General features: G+C 57.0%; 1 protein-coding gene across 1 annotated transcript in view; it reads left to right on the top strand.

The window, feature by feature from the left end:
• Window positions 1–12,304, top strand: part of ftsj3 (FtsJ RNA 2'-O-methyltransferase 3) — a 195,758-nt gene extending 183,454 nt beyond the window's left edge. The window contains exon 21 of the mRNA XM_072498085.1: window positions 10,964–12,304. Coding sequence (XP_072354186.1) covers window positions 10,964–11,156 — 193 coding nt within the window. The 3' untranslated portion in view covers window positions 11,157–12,304. The remainder of the gene's footprint in view (window positions 1–10,963) is intronic.
• Window positions 12,305–19,551: the final 7,247 nt, after the last annotated feature.

Below are 19,551 nucleotides of genomic sequence, written 5' to 3'. Positions count from 1 at the left end.
CACTGTGTCACTGACTGACCCCTCGATAGTGCGGCCCTGTCACTGTGTCACTGACTGACTGACCCCTCGATAGTGCGGCCCTGTCACTGTGTCACTGACTGACCCCTCGATAGTGCGGCCCTGTCACTGTGTCACTGACTGACCCCTCGATAGTACGGCCCTGTCACTGTGTCACTGACTGACCCCCTCGATAGTGCGGCCCTGTCACTGTGTCACTGACTGACCCCTCGATAGTACGGCCCTGTCACTGTGTCACTGACTGACCCCTCGATAGTGCGGCCCTGTCACTGTGTCACTGACTGACCCCTCGATAGTGCGGCCCTGTCACTGAGTCACTGACTGACCCCTCGATAGTGCGGCCCTGTCACTGTGTCACTGACTGACCCCTCGATAGTGCGGCCCTGTCACTGTGTCACTGACTGACTGACCCCTCGATAGTGCGGCCCTGTCACTGTGTCACTGACTGACTGACCCCTCGATAGTGCGGCCCTGTCACTGTGTCACTGACTGACCCCTCGACACTGCGGCCCTGTCACTGTGTCACTGACTGACCCTCGAGAGTGCGGCCCTGTCACTGTGACACTGACTGACTGACCCCTCGATAGTGCGGCCCTGTCACTGTGTCACTGACTGACCCCTCGACACTGCGGCCCTGTCACTGTGTCACTGACTGACCCTCGAGAGTGCGGCCCTGTCACTGTGACACTGACTGACTGACCCCTCGATAGTGCGGCCCTCTCACTGTGTCACTGACTGACCCCTCGATAGTGCGGCCCTGTCACTGTGTCACTGACTGACCCCCTCGATAGTGCGGCCCTGTCACTGTGTCACTGACTGACCTCTCGATAGTGCGGCCCTCTCACTGTGTCACTGACTGACCCCTCGATAGTGCGGCCCTGTCACTGTCACTGACTGACCCCTCGATAGTGCGGCCCTGTCACTGTGTCACTGACTGACCCCCTCGATAGTGCGGCCCTGTCTCTGTGTCACTGACTGACCCCTCGATAGTGCGGCCCTGTCACTGTGTCACTGACTGACCCCTCGATAGTGCGACCCTGTCACTGTGTCACTGACTGACCCCTCGATAGTGCGGCCCTGTCACTGTGACACTGACTGACCCCTCGATAGTGCGGCCCTGTCACTGTGTCACTGACTGACCCCCTCGATAGTGCGGCCCTGTCACTGTGTCACTGACTGACCCCCTCGATAGTGAGGCCCTGTCACTGTGTCACTGACTGACCCCTCGATAGTGCGACCCTGTCACTGTGTCACTGACTGACCCCTCGATAGTGCGGCCCTGTCACTGTGACACTGACTGACCCCTCGATAGTGCGGCCCTGTCACTGTGTCACTGACTGACCCCCTCGATAGTGCGGCCCTGTCACTGTGTCACTGACTGACCCCTCGATAGTGCGGCCCTGTCACTGTGTCACTGACTGACCCCTCGATAGTGCGGCCCTGTCACTGTGTCACTGACCCATCGATAGTGCGGCCCTGTCACTGTGTCACTGACTGACCTCTCGATAGTGCGGCCCTGTCACTGTGTCACTGACTGACCCCTCGATAGTGCGGCCCTGTCACTGTGTCACTGACTGACTGACCCCTCGATAGTGCGGCCCGGTCACTGTGTCACTGACTGACTGACCCCTCGATAGTGCGGCCCTGTCACTGTGTCACTGACTGACCCCTCGATAGTGCGGCCCTGTCACTGTGTCACTGACTGACTGAACCCTCGATAGTGCGGCCCGGTCACTGTGTCACTGACTGACCCCTCGATAGTGCGGCCCTGTCACTGTGTCACTGACTGACCCCTCGATAGTGCGGCCCTGTCACTGTGTCACTGACTGACCCCTCGATAGTGCGGCCCTGTCACTGTGTCACTGACTGACCCCTCGATAGTGCGGCCCTGTCACTGTGTCACTGACTGACTGACCCCTCGATAGTGCGGCCCTGTCACTGTGTCACTGACTGACCCCTCGATAGTGCGGCCCTGTCACTGTGTCAATGACTGACCCCTCGATAGTGCGGCCCTGTCACTGTGTCACTGACTGACCCCTCGATAGTGCGGCCCTGTCACTGTGTCACTGACTGACCCCCTCGATAGTGCGGCCCTGTCACTGACTGACCCCTCGATAGTGCGGCCCTGTCACTGTGACTCTGACTGACCCCTCGATAGTGCGGCCCTGTCACTGTGTCACTGACTGACCCCTCGATAGTGCGGCCCTGTCACTGTGTCACTGACTGACTGACCCCTCGATAGTGCGGCCCTGTCACTGTGTCACTGACTGACCCCTCGATAGTGCGGCCCTGTCACTGTGTCACTGACTGACCCCTCGATAGTACGGCCCTGTCACTGTGTCACTGACTGACCCCCTCGATAGTGCGGCCCTGTCACTGTGTCACTGACTGACCCCTCGATAGTACGGCCCTGTCACTGTGTCACTGACTGACCCCTCGATAGTGCGGCCCTGTCACTGTGTCACTGACTGACCCCTCGATAGTGCGGCCCTGTCACTGAGTCACTGACTGACCCCTCGATAGTGCGGCCCTGTCACTGTGTCACTGACTGACCCCTCGATAGTGCGGCCCTGTCACTGTGTCACTGACTGACTGACCCCTCGATAGTGCGGCCCTGTCACTGTGTCACTGACTGACTGACCCCTCGATAGTGCGGCCCTGTCACTGTGTCACTGACTGACCCCTCGACACTGCGGCCCTGTCACTGTGTCACTGACTGACCCTCGAGAGTGCGGCCCTGTCACTGTGACACTGACTGACTGACCCCTCGATAGTGCGGCCCTGTCACTGTGTCACTGACTGACCCCTCGACACTGCGGCCCTGTCACTGTGTCACTGACTGACCCTCGAGAGTGCGGCCCTGTCACTGTGACACTGACTGACTGACCCCTCGATAGTGCGGCCCTCTCACTGTGTCACTGACTGACCCCTCGATAGTGCGGCCCTGTCACTGTGTCACTGACTGACCCCCTCGATAGTGCGGCCCTGTCACTGTGTCACTGACTGACCTCTCGATAGTGCGGCCCTCTCACTGTGTCACTGACTGACCTCTCGATAGTGCGGCCCTCTCACTGTGTCACTGACTGACCCCTCGATAGTGCGGCCCTGTCACTGTGTCACTGACTGACGCCCTCGATAGTGCGGCCCTGTCACTGTGACACTGACTGACCCCTCGATAGTGCGGCCCTGTCACTGACTGACCCCTCGATAGTGCGGCCCTGTCACTGTGTCACTGACTGACTGACCCCTCGATAGTGCGGCCCTGTCACTGTGACGCTGACTGACCCCTCGATAGTGCGGCCCTGTCACTGAGTCACTGACTGACCCCTCGATAGTGCGGCCCTGTCACTGTGTCACTGACTGACTGACCCCTCAATAGTGCGGCCCTGTCACTGTGTCACTGACTGACCCCTCGATAGTGCGGCCCTGTCACTGTGTCACTGACTGACTGACCCCTCGATAGTGCGGCCCTGTCACTGTGTCACTGACTGACTGACCCCTCGATAGTGCGGCCCTGTCACTGTGTCACTGACTGACCCCTCGATAGTGCGGCCCTGTCACTGTGTCACTGACTGACCCCTCGATAGTGCGGCCCTGTCACTGTGTCACTGACTGACCCCTCGATAGTGCGGCCCTGTCACTGTGTCACTGACTGACCCCTCGATAGTGCGGCCCTGTCACTGTGTCACTGACTGACCCCTCGATAGTGCGGCCCTGTCACTGTGTCACTGACTGACCCCTCGATAGTGCGGCCCTGTCACTGTGTCACTGACTGACCCCTCGATAGTGCGGCCCTGTCACTGTGTCACTGACTGACCCCTCGATAGTGCGGCCCTGTCACTGTGTCACTGACTGACCCCCTCGATAGTGCGGCCCTGTCACTGTGTCACTGACTGACCCCTCGATAGTGCGGCCCTGTCTCTGTGTCACTGACTGACCCCTCGATAGTGCGGCCCTGTCACTGAGTCACTGACTGACCCCCTCGATAGTGAGGCCCTGTCACTGTGTCACTGACTGACCCCTCGATAGTGCGACCCTGTCACTGTGTCACTGACTGACCCCTCGATAGTGCGGCCCTGTCACTGTGTCACTGACTGACCCCTCGATAGTGCGGCCCTGTCACTGTGACACTGACTGACCCCTCGATAGTGCGGCCCTGTCACTGTGTCACTGACTGACCCCCTCGATAGTGCGGCCCTGTCACTGTGTCACTGACTGACCCCTCGATAGTGCGGCCCTGTCACTGTGTCACTGACTGACCCCTCGATAGTGCGGCCCTGTCACTGTGTCACTGACCCATCGATAGTGCGGCCCTGTCACTGTGTCACTGACTGACCTCTCGATAGTGCGGCCCTGTCACTGTGTCACTGACTGACCCCTCGATAGTGCGGCCCTGTCACTGTGTCACTGACTGACTGACCCCTCGATAGTGCGGCCCGGTCACTGTGTCACTGACTGACTGACCCCTCGATAGTGCGGCCCTGTCACTGTGTCACTGACTGACCCCTCGATAGTGCGGCCCTGTCACTGTGTCACTGACTGACTGACCCCTCGATAGTGCGGCCCGGTCACTGTGTCACTGACTGACCCCTCGATAGTGCGGCCCTGTCACTGTGTCACTGACTGACCCCTCGATAGTGCGGCCCTGTCACTGTGTCACTGACTGACCCCTCGATAGTGCGGCCCTGTCACTGTGTCACTGACTGACCCCTCGATAGTGCGGCCCTGTCACTGTGTCACTGACTGACCCCTCGATAGTGCGGCCCTGTCACTGTGTCACTGACTGACCTCTCGATAGTGCGGCCCTCTCACTGTGTCACTGACTGACCCCTCGATAGTGCGGCCCTGTCACTGTCACTGACTGACCCCTCGATAGTGCGGCCCTGTCACTGTGTCACTGACTGACCCCCTCGATAGTGCGGCCCTGTCTCTGTGTCACTGACTGACCCCTCGATAGTGCGGCCCTGTCACTGAGTCACTGACTGACCCCCTCGATAGTGAGGCCCTGTCACTGTGTCACTGACTGACCCCTCGATAGTGCGACCCTGTCACTGTGTCACTGACTGACCCCTCGATAGTGCGGCCCTGTCACTGTGACACTGACTGACCCCTCGATAGTGCGGCCCTGTCACTGTGTCACTGACTGACCCCCTCGATAGTGCGGCCCTGTCACTGTGTCACTGACTGACCCCTCGATAGTGCGGCCCTGTCACTGTGTCACTGACTGACCCCTCGATAGTGCGGCCCTGTCACTGTGTCACTGACTGACTGACCCCTCGATAGTGCGGCCCGGTCACTGTGTCACTGACTGACCCCTCGATAGTGCGGCCCTGTCACTGTGTCACTGACTGACTGAACCCTCGATAGTGCGGCCCGGTCACTGTGTCACTGACTGACCCCTCGATAGTGCGGCCCTGTCACTGTGTCACTGACTGACCCCTCGATAGTGCGGCCCTGTCACTGTGTCACTGACTGACCCCTCGATAGTGCGGCCCTGTCACTGTGTCACTGACTGACCCCTCGATAGTGCGGCCCTGTCACTGTGTCACTGACTGACTGACCCCTCGATAGTGCGGCCCTGTCACTGTGTCACTGACTGACCCCTCGATAGTGCGGCCCTGTCACTGTGTCAATGACTGACCCCTCGATAGTGCGGCCCTGTCACTGTGTCACTGACTGACCCCTCGATAGTGCGGCCCTGTCACTGTGTCACTGACTGACCCCCTCGATAGTGCGGCCCTGTCACTGACTGACCCCTCGATAGTGCGGCCCTGTCACTGTGACTCTGACTGACCCCTCGATAGTGCGGCCCTGTCACTGTGTCACTGACTGACCCCTCGATAGTGCGGCCCTGTCACTGTGTCACTGACTGACTGACCCCTCGATAGTGCGGCCCTGTCACTGTGTCACTGACTGACCCCTCGATAGTGCGGCCCTGTCACTGTGTCACTGACTGACCCCTCGATAGTACGGCCCTGTCACTGTGTCACTGACTGACCCCCTCGATAGTGCGGCCCTGTCACTGTGTCACTGACTGACCCCTCGATAGTACGGCCCTGTCACTGTGTCACTGACTGACCCCTCGATAGTGCGGCCCTGTCACTGTGTCACTGACTGACCCCTCGATAGTGCGGCCCTGTCACTGAGTCACTGACTGACCCCTCGATAGTGCGGCCCTGTCACTGTGTCACTGACTGACCCCTCGATAGTGCGGCCCTGTCACTGTGTCACTGACTGACTGACCCCTCGATAGTGCGGCCCTGTCACTGTGTCACTGACTGACTGACCCCTCGATAGTGCGGCCCTGTCACTGTGTCACTGACTGACCCCTCGACACTGCGGCCCTGTCACTGTGTCACTGACTGACCCTCGAGAGTGCGGCCCTGTCACTGTGACACTGACTGACTGACCCCTCGATAGTGCGGCCCTGTCACTGTGTCACTGACTGACCCCTCGACACTGCGGCCCTGTCACTGTGTCACTGACTGACCCTCGAGAGTGCGGCCCTGTCACTGTGACACTGACTGACTGACCCCTCGATAGTGCGGCCCTCTCACTGTGTCACTGACTGACCCCTCGATAGTGCGGCCCTGTCACTGTGTCACTGACTGACCCCCTCGATAGTGCGGCCCTGTCACTGTGTCACTGACTGACCTCTCGATAGTGCGGCCCTCTCACTGTGTCACTGACTGACCTCTCGATAGTGCGGCCCTCTCACTGTGTCACTGACTGACCCCTCGATAGTGCGGCCCTGTCACTGTGTCACTGACTGACCCCCTCGATAGTGCGGCCCTGTCACTGTGACACTGACTGACCCCTCGATAGTGCGGCCCTGTCACTGACTGACCCCTCGATAGTGCGGCCCTGTCACTGTGTCACTGACTGACTGACCCCTCGATAGTGCGGCCCTGTCACTGTGACGCTGACTGACCCCTCGATAGTGCGGCCCTGTCACTGAGTCACTGACTGACCCCTCGATAGTGCGGCCCTGTCACTGTGTCACTGACTGACTGACCCCTCGATAGTGCGGCCCTGTCACTGTGTCACTGACTGACCCCTCGATAGTGCGGCCCTGTCACTGTGTCACTGACTGACTGACCCCTCGATAGTGCGGCCCTGTCACTGTGTCACTGACTGACTGACCCCTCGATAGTGCGGCCCTGTCACTGTGTCACTGACTGACCCCTCGATAGTGCGGCCCTGTCACTGTGTCACTGACTGACCCCTCGATAGTGCGGCCCTGTCACTGTGTCACTGACTGACCCCTCGATAGTGCGGCCCTGTCACTGTGTCACTGACTGACCCCTCGATAGTGCGGCCCTGTCACTGTGTCACTGACTGACCCCTCGATAGTGCGGCCCTGTCACTGTGTCACTGACTGACCCCTCGATAGTGCGGCCCTGTCACTGTGTCACTGACTGACCCCTCGATAGTGCGGCCCTGTCACTGTGTCACTGACTGACCCCTCGATAGTGCGGCCCTGTCACTGTGTCACTGACTGACCCCCTCGATAGTGCGGCCCTGTCACTGTGTCACTGACTGACCCCTCGATAGTGCGGCCCTGTCTCTGTGTCACTGACTGACCCCTCGATAGTGCGGCCCTGTCACTGAGTCACTGACTGACCCCCTCGATAGTGAGGCCCTGTCACTGTGTCACTGACTGACCCCTCGATAGTGCGACCCTGTCACTGTGTCACTGACTGACCCCTCGATAGTGCGGCCCTGTCACTGTGTCACTGACTGACCCCTCGATAGTGCGGCCCTGTCACTGTGACACTGACTGACCCCTCGATAGTGCGGCCCTGTCACTGTGTCACTGACTGACCCCCTCGATAGTGCGGCCCTGTCACTGTGTCACTGACTGACCCCTCGATAGTGCGGCCCTGTCACTGTGTCACTGACTGACCCCTCGATAGTGCGGCCCTGTCACTGTGTCACTGACCCATCGATAGTGCGGCCCTGTCACTGTGTCACTGACTGACCTCTCGATAGTGCGGCCCTGTCACTGTGTCACTGACTGACCCCTCGATAGTGCGGCCCTGTCACTGTGTCACTGACTGACTGACCCCTCGATAGTGCGGCCCGGTCACTGTGTCACTGACTGACTGACCCCTCGATAGTGCGGCCCTGTCACTGTGTCACTGACTGACCCCTCGATAGTGCGGCCCTGTCACTGTGTCACTGACTGACTGACCCCTCGATAGTGCGGCCCGGTCACTGTGTCACTGACTGACCCCTCGATAGTGCGGCCCTGTCACTGTGTCACTGACTGACCCCTCGATAGTGCGGCCCTGTCACTGTGTCACTGACTGACCCCTCGATAGTGCGGCCCTGTCACTGTGTCACTGACTGACCCCTCGATAGTGCGGCCCTGTCACTGTGTCACTGACTGACTGACCCCTCGATAGTGCGGCCCTGTCACTGTGTCACTGACTGACCCCTCGATAGTGCGGCCCTGTCACTGTGTCAATGACTGACCCCTCGATAGTGCGGCCCTGTCACTGTGTCACTGACTGACCCCTCGATAGTGCGGCCCTGTCACTGTGTCACTGACTGACTGACCCCTCGATAGTGCGGCCCTGTCACTGTGTCACTGACTGACCCCTCGATAGTGCGGCCCTGTCACTGTGTCACTGACTGACTGACCCCTCGATAGTGCGGCCCGGTCACTGTGTCACTGACTGACCCCTCGATAGTGCGGCCCTGTCACTGTGTCACTGACTGACCCCTCGATAGTGCGGCCCTGTCACTGTGTCACTGACTGACCCCTCGATAGTGCGGCCCTGTCACTGTGTCACTGACTGACCCCTCGATAGTGCGGCCCTGTCACTGTGTCACTGACTGACTGACCCCTCGATAGTGCGGCCCTGTCACTGTGTCACTGACTGACCCCTCGATAGTGCGGCCCTGTCACTGTGTCAATGACTGACCCCTCGATAGTGCGGCCCTGTCACTGTGTCACTGACTGACCCCTCGATAGTGCGGCCCTGTCACTGTGTCACTGACTGACCCCCTCGATAGTGCGGCCCTGTCACTGACTGACCCCTCGATAGTGCGGCCCTGTCACTGTGACTCTGACTGACCCCTCGATAGTGCGGCCCTGTCACTGTGTCACTGACTGACCCCTCGATAGTGCGGCCCTGTCACTGTGTCACTGACTGACTGACCCCTCGATAGTGCGGCCCTGTCACTGTGTCACTGACTGACCCCTCGATAGTGCGGCCCTGTCACTGTGTCACTGACTGACCCCTCGATAGTACGGCCCTGTCACTGTGTCACTGACTGACCCCCTCGATAGTGCGGCCCTGTCACTGTGTCACTGACTGACCCCTCGATAGTACGGCCCTGTCACTGTGTCACTGACTGACCCCCTCGATAGTGCAGTCCGGTCACTGTGTCACTGACTGACTGACCCCTCGATAGTGCGGCCCTGTCACTGTGTCACTGACTGACCCCTCGATAGTACGGCCCTGTCACTGTGTCACTGACTGACCCCTCGATAGTGCGGCCCTGTCACTGTGTCACTGACTGACCCCTCGATAGTGCGGCCCTGTCACTGAGTCACTGACTGACCCCTCGATAGTGCGGCCCTGTCACTGTGTCACTGACTGACCCCTCGATAGTGCGGCCCTGTCACTGTGTCACTGACTGACTGACCCCTCGATAGTGCGGCCCTGTCACTGTGTCACTGACTCACTGACCCATCGATAGTGCGGCCCTGTCACTGTGTCACTGACTGACCCCTCGATAGTGCGGCCCTGTCACTGACTGACTGACCCCTCGATAGTGCGGCCCTCTCACTGTGTCACTGACTGACCCCTCGATAGTGCGGCCCTCTCACTGTGTCACTGTCTGATACCACATGATAGTGCGTCCCTCTCACTGTGTCAGTGACTGACCTCTCGATAGTGCGGCCCTCTCACTGAGTCACTGACTGACCCCTCGATAGTGCGGCCCTGTCACTGAGTCACTGACTGACCCCTCGATAGTGCGGCCCTCTCACTGTGTCACTGTCTGATAACACATGATAGTGCGGCCCTCTCACTGTGTCACTGACTGACTGACCCCTCGATAGTGCGGCCCTCTCACTGTGTCACTGTCTGATACCACATGATAGTGCGTCCCTCTCACTGTGTCAGTGACTGACCTCTCGATAGTGCGGCCCTCTCACTGAGTCACTGACTGACCCCTCGATAGTGCGGCCCTCTCACTGAGTCACTGACTGACCCCTCGATAGTGCGGCCCTGTCACTGAGTCACTGACTGACCCCTCGATAGTGCGGCCCTGTCACTGTGTCACTGACTGACTGACCCCTCGATAGTGCGGCCCTCTCACTGTGTCACTGACTGACCCCTCGATAGTGCGGCCCTGTCACTGTGTCACTGACTGACCCCTCGATAGTGCGGCCCTCTCACTGTGTCACTGACTGACCCCTCGATAGCGCGGCCCTGTCACTGTGTCACTGACTGACCCCTCGATAGTGCGGCCCTGTCACTGTGTTACTGACTGACTCCTCGATAGTGCGGCCCTGTCACTGTCAATGTCTGACCCCTCGATAGTGCGGCCCTCTCACTGTGTCACTGACTGACCCCTCGATAGTGCGGCCCTGTCACTGTGTCACTGACTGACCCCTCGATAGTGCGGCCCTCTCACTGTGTCACTGACTGACCCCTCGATAGCGCGGCCCTGTCACTGTGTCACTGACTGACCCCTCGATAGTGCGGCCCTGTCACTGTGTCACTGACTGACCCCTCGATAGTGCGGCCCTCTCACTGTGTCACTGACTGACCCCTCGATAGTGCGGCCCTCTCACTGTGTCACTGTCTGATACCACATGATAGTGCGGCCCTCTCACTGTGTCACTGACTGATACCACATGATAGTGCGGTGCTAGTAACGCTCTCTCCCCCCCCCCCCCCCCCCCTCCACTCTCCACCTCCTGCAGCATCTACAAAAAGGCCGGACTGAAGGAGAAGCGCGAGGTCACCTACCTTGTGGCGAAAAGGGGCGCCGGCCGCAAGGTCAGCCGGCCGGCCGGGGTCAAGGGCCAATTCCGTGTGGTGGACGCCCGGATGAAGAAGGACGCGAGGAAGATGGCGCAAGGCGGCAGAGGCAAAGGGAAGAGGAAAACCAAGTAGGAGACGCGACCCTCGTCTCCAGAATCCTGGCCCTTAACCCGTGTCCCGCGGGGAGAGTGAGGTGTGAGGTTCACCCCCCCCCCCCGCCCCCCCCCCCCCCCCCCCCAACGTCAGCCTCACTTCGAGGCAAGAATTCCAGATTTCAAATCCTCTTCAGTTCGTGAAGAGTTGTTTTGCGGCCTTGTCCCTGAATGGCCTGCCTCACATTTTTAAAGATTTTCTCTCCCCCCCCCCCCCCCTCTCTCTCAGCCCCCCATGCGAACCCCGAGGATGGAGGCAACTCGGCCCACAGTTCCTGCCCTGCCATTGGATAAGATGGAGGCCGATCTGATTGTGACCGCGACTCCACGTTGCCGCTGACCCCCCCCCCCCCCCGATCTTGCACTCCCCTCACGTTAATCAGGAATCTCTCCAGCTCCGTCTTAAAAATATTCCCAGATTCTGCTCCCGCTGCCATTTTTGAGGGACGAGGGTTCCGGAGACTCCCCAGCCCCCGAGAGAAAACATTCCTCCCCATCTCCGTTTCAAATGGGCGACCCCTTATTTTTAAAGCGTCGCCCGAATAAATTCTCTCGTCGCCTTCAACGCCCGATGGACGGTCGGGTGCCCCTCAAAGCGACTTCCCGACACGAGCGTCATCCTGCGCGCAGCTTGGCGTCGGCGGCCATTTTGAATGACGCGGGCACCTTGGTGTTGGTGGCCATTTTGAATGACGCGGGCACCTTGGCGGCGGCCATTCTGAATGACGTGGGCAGCTTGGTGTCAGCGGCCATTTTGAATGACGCGGGCAGCTTGGCGGCGGCGGCCATTTTGAATGACGCGGGCAGCTTGGCGTCGGCGGCCATTTTGAATGACGCGTGCAGCTCGCCAGCTTCCCCCACAGGGACGTACGGGGCCCGGATTTAGGGCAAGCAGCTGAAAACTTTTACATCCACTTGTTGAAAATAAATGTATATATTTCTTAAAGGGTTGATATGTACGAGAGCACCAAGAATCCTTTGGGTGTATCGCTGTTTGTTGGCGAACTTGACAGCGGACAATATATTTTTATTGGCAATTGCCTGCTGCTGACGGATGTTCTTTCCCCGTGGACCCTTGAATGTCTGTGATGTGATGAAATTCAGATTAAAGACTTTATTTGTGCCAAACACGTTGCTCCGTGCATCGAATACCTCAGGAGTCCCAAAGGGATGGGTTCCGCTCCTTGGCGCTGTTGAAGACGGGACGGTGGTGTCGGGGTAAGATTCTCGCTTCGGTTGTTCTGCTCCGCCAGTTGGTGAGAGATCCCGGGTTCAAATCCCCGACGGGCCCTTTGATGTTGTTTCTTATTGTGGCCGGCACAGTGGTTAGCACTGCCGCTTCAGCACAGCTGCAGGGTCCCGGGTTCGATTCCCGGGCTTGGTTAACTGTCCGTGCGGAGTCTGCGCGTTCTCCCCCGTGTGTGCGTGGGTTTCCTCCGGGTGCTCCGGTTTCCTCCCACAGTCCAAAGATGTGCAGGTTAGGTGGATTCTTTTTTAAAAAAAATAAAAAATATTTTATTGAAAATTTTTGGCCAACCATCACAGTACATTGTGTATCCTTTACACAATAATATAACAGTATAAATAACAATGACCTGTTTTATAAACAAAAAATAAATAATATCTAACAAAAAACGAAAACTAACTCTAAATGGCAACTGCCTTGTCTCAGATAAACACTCTCCAAAAATATGATTTGACAGTCCGATATACAATTAACTATAGCAACAACCTATACATATTATACATACATAATAACGGACCTGAGAGTCCTTCTGGTTCTCCCCTCCCCTCCCCCCCCCCCCCCCCCCCCCCCCCCCGGGTTGCTGCTGCTGCCTTCTTCTTTTCCATTCCCTCCATCTTTCTGTGAGGTATTCGACGAACGGTTGCCACCGCCTGGTGAAACCTTGAGCCGATCCCCTTAGGACGAACTTAATCCGTTCCAGCTTTATAAACCCTGCCATGTCATTTATCCAGGTCTCCACCCCCGGGGGCTTGGCTTCCTTCCACATCAACAGTATCCTGCGCCGGGCTACTAGGGACGCAAAGGCCAAAACATCGGCCTCTCTCGCCTCCTGCACTCCCGGCTCTTCTGCAACCCCAAATATAGCCAACCCCCAGCCTGGCTCGACCTGGACCCCCACTACTTTCGAAAGCACCTTTGTCACCCCCACACAAAACCCCTGTAGTGCCGGGCATGACCAGAACATGTGGGTATGATTCGCTGGGCTTCTCGAGCATCTCGCACACCTATCCTCTACCCCAAAAAATTTACTGAGCCGTGCTCCAGTCATATGCGCCCTGTGTAACACCTTAAATTGTATCAGGCTTAGCCTGGCACACGAGGACGATGAGTTTACCCTACTTACGGCATCCGCCCACAGCCCCTCCTCAATCTCCTCCCCCAGCTCTTCTTCCCATTTCCCTTTCAGCTCATCTACCATGATCTCCCCCTCGTCCCTCATTTCCCTATATATATCTGACACCTTACCGTCCCCCACCCATGTCTTTGAGATCACTCTATCCTGCACCTCCTGCGTCGGGAGCTGCGGGAATTCCCTCACCTGTTGCCTCGCAAAAGCCCTTAGTTGCATATACCGGAATGCATTCCCTTGGGGCAACCCATAATTCTCGGTCAGCGCTCCCAGACTTGCAAACTTCTCATCCACAAACAGATCTTTCAATTGTGTTACTCCTGCTCTTTGCCATATTCCAAATCCCCCATCCATTTTCCCCGGGGCAAACCTATGATTATTTCTTATCGGGGACCCCACCAAGGCTCCCGTCTTTCCCCTATGCCGTCTCCACTGTCCCCAAATTTTCAAAGTCGCCACCACCACCGGGCTTGTGGTGTATTTCTTCGGTGAGAACGGCAATGGGGCCGTCACCATAGCTTGTAGGCTAGTCCCCCTACAGGACGCCCTCTCCAATCTCTTCCACGCCGCTCCCTCCTCTTCTCCCATCCACTTACTCACCATTGAGATATTGGCGGCCCAGTAGTACTCACTTAGGCTCGGTAGTGCCAGCCCCCCCCTATCCCTACTACGCTGTAAAAATCCCTTCCTCACTCTCGGGGTCTTCCCGGCCCACACAAAACTCATGATACTTTTTCAATCCTTTTGAAAAAAGCCTTCGTGATCACCACCGGGAGGCACTGAAACACAAAGAGGAATCTCGGGAGGACCACCATTTTAACCGCCTGCACCCTACCTGCCAATGACAGGGATACCATGTCCCATCTCTTGAAATCCTCCTCCATTTGTTCCACCAACCGCGTTAAATTTAACCTATGCAATGTACCCCAATTCTTGGCTATCTGGATCCCCAAGTAACGAAAGTCCCTCGTTACCTTCCTCAACGGTAAATCCTCTATTTCTCTGCTCTGCTCCCCTGGATGCACCACAAACAACTCACTTTTCCCCATGTTCAGCTTATACCTTGAAAAATCCCCAAACTCCCCAAGTATCCGCATTATCTCTGGCATCCCCTCCGCCGGGTCCGCCACATATAGCAACAAATCATCCGCATACAGAGATACCCGGTGTTCTTCTCCTTCCCTGAGTACTCCCTTCCACTTCCTGGAACCCCTCAATGCTATTGCCAGGGGCTCAATCGCCAGTGCAAACAATAATGGGGACAGAGGGCATCCCTGCCTTGTCCCTCTATGGAGCCGAAAGTATGCAGATCCCCATCCATTCGTGACCACACTCGCCATCGGGGCCCTATACAGCTACTGTACCCATCTGATATACCCATCTCCAAAGCCAAATCTCCTCAGCACCTCCCACAAATAATCCCACTCCACTCTATCAAATGCTTTCTCGGCATCCATCGCCACCACTATCTCCGCTTCCCCCTCTGGTGGGGGCATCATCATTACCCCTAGCAGCCTCCGTATATTCGTATTCAGCTGTCTCCCCTTCACAAACCCAGTCTGGTCCTCGTGGACCACCCCCGGGACCCAGTCCTCTATCCTCATTGCCATTACCTTGGCCAGAATCTTAGCGTCTACGTTCAGGAGGGAAATAGGCCTATAGGACCCGCATTGCAGCGGGTCTTTTTCCTTCTTTAGGAGGAGCGATATCGTTGCCTCTGACCTAGTCGGGGGCAGCTGCCCCCTTTCCCTCGCCTCATTAAAGGTTCTCGTCAGTAGCGGGGCCAGCAAGTCCACATATTTCCTATAAAATTCAACTGGAAATCCATCCGGTCCCAGAGCCTTCCCCGCCTGCATGCTCCTAATTCCTTTCACTACTTCCTCTATTTTGATCTGTGCTCCCAGTCCCACCCTCTCCTGCTCCTCCACCTTAGGAAATTCCAGCTGGCCCAGAAAGCCCATCATTCTCTCCTTCCCATCCGGGGGTTGAGCTTCGTATAATCTTTTATAAAATGCCTTGAACACTCCATTCACTCTCTCCGCTCCCCGCTCCATCTCTCCTTCCTCATCCCTCACTCCCCCTATTTCCCTCGCTGCTCCCCTTTTCCTCAATTGGTGGGCCAGTAACCTGCTCACCTTCTCCCCACATTCGTACTGTACACCCTGTGCCTTCCTCCACTGTGCCTCTGCAGTACCCGTTGTCAGCAAGTCAAATTCTACATGTAGCCTTTGCCTCTCCGTGTACAGTCCCTCCTCCGGTGCCTCCGCATATTGCCTGTCCACCCTCAGAAGTTCTTGCAGCAACCGCTCCTGTTCCCTACTCTCCTGCTTTCCTTTATGTGCCCTTATTGATATCAGCTCCCCTCTAACCACTGCCTTCAGCGCCTCCCAGACCACTCCCACCTGGACCTCCCCATTATCATTGAGTTCCAAGTACTTTTCAATGCACCCCCTCACCCTTAGACATCCGCCCTCATCTGCCATTAGTCCCATGTCCATTCTCCAGGGTGGACGCCGTTCTTTTTCCTCCCCTATCTCCAAGTCCACCCAGTGTGGAGCGTGATCCGAAATGGCTATAGCCGTATACTCCGTTCCCCTCACCTTCGGGATCAACGCCCTTCCCAAAACAAAAAAGTCTATTCGCGAATAGACTTTGTGGACATAGGAGAAAAACGAAAACTCCTTACTCCTAGGTCTGCTAAATCTCCACGGGTCTACTCCTCCCATCTGCTCCATAAAATCTTTAAGTACCTTGGCTGCTGCCGGCCTCCTTCCAGTCCTGGACCTCGACCTGTCCAGCCCTGGTTCCAACACCGTATTAAAATCTCCCCCCATTACCAACTTTCCCACCTCTAGGTCCAGGATGCGTCCTAGCATACGCCTCATAAAATTGGCATCATCCCAGTTCGGGGCATATACGTTTACCAAAACCACCGTCTCCCCCTGTAATTTGCCACTCACGATCACGTATCTGCCCCCGCTATCCGCCACTATAGTCTTTGCCTCAAACATTACCCGCTTCCCCACTAATATAGCCACCCCCCTGTTTTTCGCATCTAGCCCCGAATGAAACACCTGCCCCACCCATCCTCTGCGTAGTCTAACCTGGTCTATCAGTTTCAAGTGCGTCTCCTGTAACATAACCACGTCTGCCTTAAGTTTCTTAAGGTGTGCGAGTACCCTTGCCCTTTTTATCGGCCCGTTCAGCCCTCTCACATTCCACGTGATCGGCCCGGTTGGGGGGCTTTTTACCCCCCCCCCCCCCTTGTCGATTAGCCATCCCCTTTTTCCAGCTCCTCCCCCGGTTCCCACGCAGCTGTGTGTCCCCCAGGCGGTGCCCCCCCGCCCACCCCACCCCATACCAGCTCCCCCCTCTCCCCACCAGCAGCAACCCAATAATCCCCCCCCCCCCCCCCCCCCCCCGCTAGATCCCCCACTAGCGTAGTTACACCCCCCATGTTGCTCCCAGAAGTCAGCAAGCTCTGGCTGACCCCGGCTTCCCCCCGTGACCTCGGCTCGCACCGTTCGACGCCCCCTCCTTCCTGCTTCCCTATTCCCGCCATGATTATCATAGCGCGGGAACCGAGCCCGCGCTTCCCCCTTGGCCCCGCCCCCAATGGCCAATGCCTCCTTTCCTCCCCCCACCACCACCTGTGGAAGAGAGAAAAGTTACCACATCGCAGGATTAATAACATAAAACTCCTCTTTCCCCCCTTTTTAACCCCCCTATTCGCCCCACCACTTTGTTTCAAACGTTCTTTTTAATAACCCGATCATTCCAATTTTTCTTCCACGATAAAAGTCCACGCCTCATCCGCCGTCTCAAAGTAGTGGTGCTTCCCTTGGTATGTGACCCACAGTCTTGTCGGTTGCAGCATCCCGAATTTTATCTTTTTGTGAAGCACCGCCTTGGCCCGATTAAATCTCGCCCTCCTTCTCGCCACCTCCGCACTCCAGTCTTGGTATACGCGGATCACCGCGTTCTCCCACCTACTGCTCCGAGTTTTCTTTGCCCATCTAAGGACCATCTCTCTGTCTTTAAAACGGAGGAATCTCACCACGATGGCTCTGGGAATTTCTCCTGCTCTCGGTCCTCGCGCCATCACTCGGTATGCTCCCTCCACCTCCAGCGGACCCGCCGGGGCCTCCGCTCCCATTAATGAGTGCAGCATCGTGCTCACATATGCCCCGACGTCCGCTCCCTCCGCACCTTCAGGAAGACCAAGAATCCTTAAGTTATTCCTCCTCGCGTTGTTCTCCAGCACCTCCAGTCTTTCCACACATCGTTTATGGTGTGCCTCGTGCATCTCCGTCTTCACCACCAGGCCCTGTATGTCGTCCTCATTCTCGGCTGCCTTTGCCTTCACGACCCGAAGCTCCCGCTCCTGGGTCTTTTGCTCATCCTTTAGCCCTTCGATCGCCTGTAATATCGGGGCCAACAGCTCTTTCTTCATCTCCTTTTTGAGTTCTTCCACACAGCATTTCAAGAACTCTTGTTGTTCAGGGCCCCATGTTAAACTGCCACCTTCCGACGCCATCTTGGTTTTTGCTTGCCTTCCTTGCCGCTGCTCTAAGGGATCCACTGCAATCCGGCCACTTTCCTCTCCTTTTTCCATTCGTATCCAGGGGGAATTCCCTTCTGGTTTACCGCACAGCGTTTTTAACCGTTAAAATTGCCGTTGGGGCTCCTATTAAGAGCCCAAAAGTCCGTTCCACCGGGAGCTGCGAAACGTGCGACTTAGCTGATCATCGCCGCACCCGGAAGTCGGTTACGTGGATTCTAAGTTGCCCTTAGTGTCCTAAATTGGTGGGGTGACTGGGTTATGGGGATAGGGTGGAGGTGTTGACCTTGGGTGGGGTGCTCTTTCCAAGAGCCGGTGCAGACTCGATGGGCCGAATGGCCTCCTTCTGCACTGTAAATTCTAAATCCCGAAAGACGTGCTGTTAGGTGAATTTGACGTTCAGACTTCTCCCTCTGTGTTCCCGAACAGGCGCCGGAGTGTGGCGACTAGGGGCTTTTCACAGTAACTTCATAGTTTCATAGAATTTACAGCGCAGAAGGAGGCCATTCGGCCCATCGAGACTGCACCGGCCCTTGGAAAGAGCACCCCACCCAAGGTAAACACCTCCACCCTATCCCCATAACCCAGTAACCCCACCCAACACTAAGGGCAATTTTGGACACTAAGGGCAATTTATCATGGCCAATCCACCTAACCTGCACATCTTTGGACTGTGGGAGGAAACCGGAGCACCCGGAGGAAACCCACGCACACACGGGGAGAGCGTGCAAACTCCGCACAGACAGTGACCCAGCGGGGAATTGAACCCGGGACCCTGGTGCTGTGAAGCAACTGTGCTAACCACTGTGCTGCCCGGTCTTGTGACAAAGGTTATTATTATTATAAAAGTGTCTCTGCTCCAGAGGCCCGAATTTAAGTTCCGCACACCTGCCTTCAAAAAATGTTGGCTCAACTCCAACCACCTGAAGGGAGCGACCAATTGTGGGCAAGAAATCCTGGACAGGCCAGGAATGACCGTTCCCGTCAACCTGGGTTAGCGACTGTCCGGTTGCTTTTGGTGAGCCAACCTCGTAGACGTCCAAACCACATCTCCAAGAGTCTAGAAGCTTCCGCAACATTTAGTCGCGTGACTGTCGCCAACGAGGTTAACCGAGCGATTGACAGCAGAACCTGACCCCGAGCAACGTGAGATGTTCGAACAGCTGACCAAAGTCTCGGTGGAAAGGGGCGCTTTGCGGAGCGTCTTGAAGGGTGGAGAGAGGTGGAGGGGCGGGAGTCGCAGAGATCGAGAGACCAGGCAGCTGGAGGTACGGACGACAAAGGAGAGATTAAAATCGGGGAGACTCAAAAGAGGCCGGGATTGAGGTACTGCGAGGTCTGTAGGAGGTTTCCGAGACAGGGAGAGTTGTAGGGGCTGGAGGAGGTTACAGAGATAGGGAGGGTTGTAGGGGCTGGAGGAGGTTACAGAGATAGGGAGG

The sequence above is a fragment of the Scyliorhinus torazame genome, chromosome 4, assembly GCF_047496885.1.
Source record: "Scyliorhinus torazame isolate Kashiwa2021f chromosome 4, sScyTor2.1, whole genome shotgun sequence".
Lineage (NCBI taxonomy): Eukaryota > Metazoa > Chordata > Chondrichthyes > Carcharhiniformes > Scyliorhinidae > Scyliorhinus > Scyliorhinus torazame.
Note: the sequence above shows the minus strand (reverse complement) of the source record. Positions and strands in the feature narration are given on the sequence as shown.